Source organism: Natator depressus, chromosome 23 (genome assembly GCF_965152275.1).
Source record: "Natator depressus isolate rNatDep1 chromosome 23, rNatDep2.hap1, whole genome shotgun sequence".
In the NCBI taxonomy this organism is placed as follows: Eukaryota; Metazoa; Chordata; order Testudines; family Cheloniidae; genus Natator; species Natator depressus.
In genome coordinates this window covers 21,390,194-21,393,705 of record NC_134256.1, presented here as the reverse complement: position 1 = coordinate 21,393,705, position 3,512 = coordinate 21,390,194, and the positions used below count along the sequence as shown (strand labels likewise).

General features: G+C 67.1%; 1 protein-coding gene across 1 annotated transcript in view; it reads right to left on the bottom strand.

The window, feature by feature from the left end:
• Positions 1-1,242: 1,242 nt before the first annotated feature.
• SYT3 (synaptotagmin 3) overlaps positions 1,243-3,512 on the bottom strand; it is a 22,858-nt gene continuing 20,588 nt past the window's right edge. The window contains 4 exon segments of the mRNA XM_074937850.1: positions 1,243-1,605; positions 2,186-2,294; positions 2,669-2,798; positions 2,982-3,153. Coding sequence (XP_074793951.1) covers positions 2,211-2,294; positions 2,669-2,798; positions 2,982-3,153 — 386 coding nt within the window. The 3' untranslated portion in view covers positions 1,243-1,605; positions 2,186-2,210.

The window sequence follows — 3,512 nt, the reverse complement described above, 5'->3', positions numbered from 1 at the left end:
CCCTGGTGGTGAACCGCACCCAATGAAAGGGCCCTGCCGTGAACCACTGACACTCCTCCTTCAGACCGCCTCCCCCTGCCCCGGACAAATAAGTGTTAATTAAAGAACCACCCCCCCTCCCCACCGAGCTAGCATAGAACCCAGGAGTCCTGGCTCCCAGCTCTAACCACTAGCCCCCACTCCCCTCCAGGGCCAGGAGAGAACCCAGGAGTCCGGGCTCCCAGCCCCCCACTGCTCTAACCACTAGCCCCCACTCCCCTCCCACAGCCGGGGAGAGAACCCAGGAGTCCAGGCTCCCAGCACCCCCCAGCTCTTTACAGCCCAGGGTGGGTGGGGCAGCAGGGGGCAGTGTCTTGCTGCAGGGGGGTGAGGGGAAGGGGGGCCCCAGGGGAGGGGGGGCCCCAGGGGAGGGGGGTCCGGGACACAGCAGGCCGAGCAGTCACCTCTCACCAGATTTATTGTTAAGGTCACATTAGCAGCAGCTCCGAGTTCCCGTGACGCTATTGCAGAATGTTATGGCCAGAACCTGCCTGCTCCCCCCTCCCCGCCCCCCACCCAGCACGCTGGGTGCCCTGCCCCGGGGGTGGGGGGCGGGCAGGGGTCTATGGCTTTTCCAGAGGGGTTTCCACTCGGTCAGGTAGGCCCGGGAGGGGGGCGGGCTGGTTTTTTTCCCCCTCACACACTTAAAACAAAGACCCAGGATGGATCATCGGGGGACGGATGGACAGAGAAACGCAGACAGACAAAGGTACAGACATGCGTGGGGGGAGGGGGGGCGACAGACAGGAACTGGATGTCTGGGTTCTCCTAGACGGATTCCCCGGATCCCACTGTCCCTACACTCTGGGGGCGGGTGGGGAGCATCCGGACGCCTGGGTTCTTCTCCTCCCCACACACACCCACACACCACGGCTGGTGGGGGGGGGGTGGAAATCATGTTCATGCAAACCACCGAGAAACAAGTTGGGGGGGAGACATGTTCCCCCCACCAAGTCCAGATCAAGCATGAAGTCCCCTGGGGGGGAGCATGACCCCCATTTCAGTCAGGGGAAGCCAGGTGCTTTGGGGGTCACTGCAAACAGCCCTGCCCCCGCCAGATGAGTCAGTCATTGGGGGGTGACGCAGCCCCCACACAGTGCAGGGGTCTCTTCTCAGCACTGGGGGGGCGGGCAGCAGGAGCCATCGGTCGGGGGGGGGGGGGGGGAGACAGGGGTGTGGAAAGAACCAGCCAAGAGGTCCTTCCTCTTCAGGACAAGATGCAGATCCCCGGACACCTGGGTTCACAGTGCGTGGGTGCGGCTAAAGCCAGGCAACCTGCCCCTCCCACGAGGGGCGGGGGGGGTGGCAGCCCCCCACCCCCTACAACATGCAAGTCACTGAGTAGAGGGGGGCTCCCAGCCTGTGGTCTCCCACCCCAAACACACACAAATCAGCCCCAGGGAGGGAGAGACATTTGGAGACGGCTCGGTCCTGGCTTCTCCTATGGCTTAGAGAAAAAATGACACCCCCATCCCCACGGCCCCCCCAACACATACACAGAGCTCCTGACGGCGCCTCCCCCTGGACACGGAGAACAGCGCAGAACCAGGGAGACCAGCCACGATCCTGGGGGGGGGAAAGAATCCACTCAGCTCTGCTGGTGCCCCTCACTCCCGACCCACAGCCCCCTGCTAGCCCAGCCCTGACCCAGCCCAGCCCTGCCAGTGCCCCTCACTCCCGACCCACAGCCCCCTGCTAGCCCAGCCCTGACCCACCCCAGCCCTGCCAGTGCCCCTCACTCCCGACCCACAGCCCCCTGCTAGCCCAGCCCTGACCCACCCCAGCCCTGCCGGTGCCCCTCACTCCCGACCCACAGCCCCCTGCTAGCCCAGCCCTGACCCCCCCCCAGCCCCGCTGGTACCCCTCACTCCCGACCCGCAGCCCCCTGCCAGCCCGGCCCTGGGCTCCCCCCTCCCCCAGCCCTGCCGGTGCCCCTCACTCCCAACCCGCAGCCCCCTGCTAGCCCAGCCCTGCCGGTGCCCCTCACTCCCGACCCGCAGCCCCCTGCTAGCCCAGCCCTGACCCCCCCCAGCCCTGCTGTGCCCCTCACTCCCGACCCACAGCCCCCTGCTAGCCCAGCCCTGACCCCCAGCCCTGCCGGTGCCCCTCACTCCCGACCCGCAGCCCCCGCTGCCTAAATACTCACAGCCCCTGGGGGTCTCGGCGGGGGGCTAGTCCGAGGGGACGCTCTCCACCACGATGCTGGGCTTGTCGCGCTGGGCACTCTTGGAGATGTAGCTGTTCAGGGCTTTCTCCTGGAGAGGGGGGCAGTGGGGTCAGAGATGGCACCAGCCCCCCAGCCCCTTCTCCAACCCCCCCCCCGACCTCCACAGCACAACCCCCCACCATGTCCTTCCCTGTCCCCTTCCCATAGTACATGCCTGCCCATCCACATCCCCTCTGTCCCACAAGTGACCCCCTCCCTGACCCCAAAGCCTGCCCCTCCCGACACCCTCAAACCCATCTCCCCCTGCACCCCCAGGGCCATCCCATGTAGCATGACCCCCCCCATGCCCATGCCCCACGCAAGGACCCCCTCGATGTGCCTGCCAGGCCACGTCCCACCAGCACGCCCCCCGCAACTCATCTCCTCAACCCCCCAGCACGACCCCACTCCCCACCCCATTACCTCCACCAGCTGGTGCCAGTGCTCGATGGGTTTGCGGGGGTTGGCCAACATCTCGGCCCAGTGCTCCCGGCCCGGCCCCTCAGCATCGCTCCCCACCCGGCACATCCCGATCACCTCGTTGTGCCCGATGCTGGGGGAGAAACAGACCAGTCGATGCTGGACCCCGCCCCACCCACGGGGACCCAGAGCCGGGGAGAGAACCCAGGCGTCCCGGCTCCCCCAGCCCCCTGCTCTAATCCGCCAGCCCCCACTCCCCGTTCCCAGTGCCGGAGGTGGAGCCCAGGCGTCCTGCCCGCCGGGCGGCCGGGCTCACCAGTCGTAGTCCATGACGGTGATGGTGAGGCTGACGTGCTCGGTGCTCTCGTGTGGGATGTCGAAGACGAGGGCCTCGTTGTAGCTGGGGTTCAGGGTGTTCTTCTTGATGGACGTCTTGCGTTTCTTCAGCCGTCGCCCCTCGCACATGAGCGAGGCCTTGACGTAGGGGTCTGGGGGGGGTCAGATATGGGCCGAATGGGGGGGGCGTTCCCCAGCTCCACACCCCCCAGTGCCAGCAGCCCCCTCCCCGGCCACCCTTTGGTGCCTCCCCCAACCCAGCAGCGTCCCCATCTCCCACCCCCTGTAGCACCCACAGCCCCCCATCCCAGCCCCGCCGGTGCCCCTCACTCCCGACCTGCAGCCCATCCCAGCCCCTCACCGCCCCGGCATAGCCCTGCCCCCCCCCCCAGCACAGACACCTCGGTCCCTGACCTGAGAAGCCGGTCAGGTCCATGGCTTTGAGGTTGGAGGCCCGGATGATGGTCACAGTCAGGCGGCCGGCAGTGGGCAGGTAACAGAGGGAGAAATT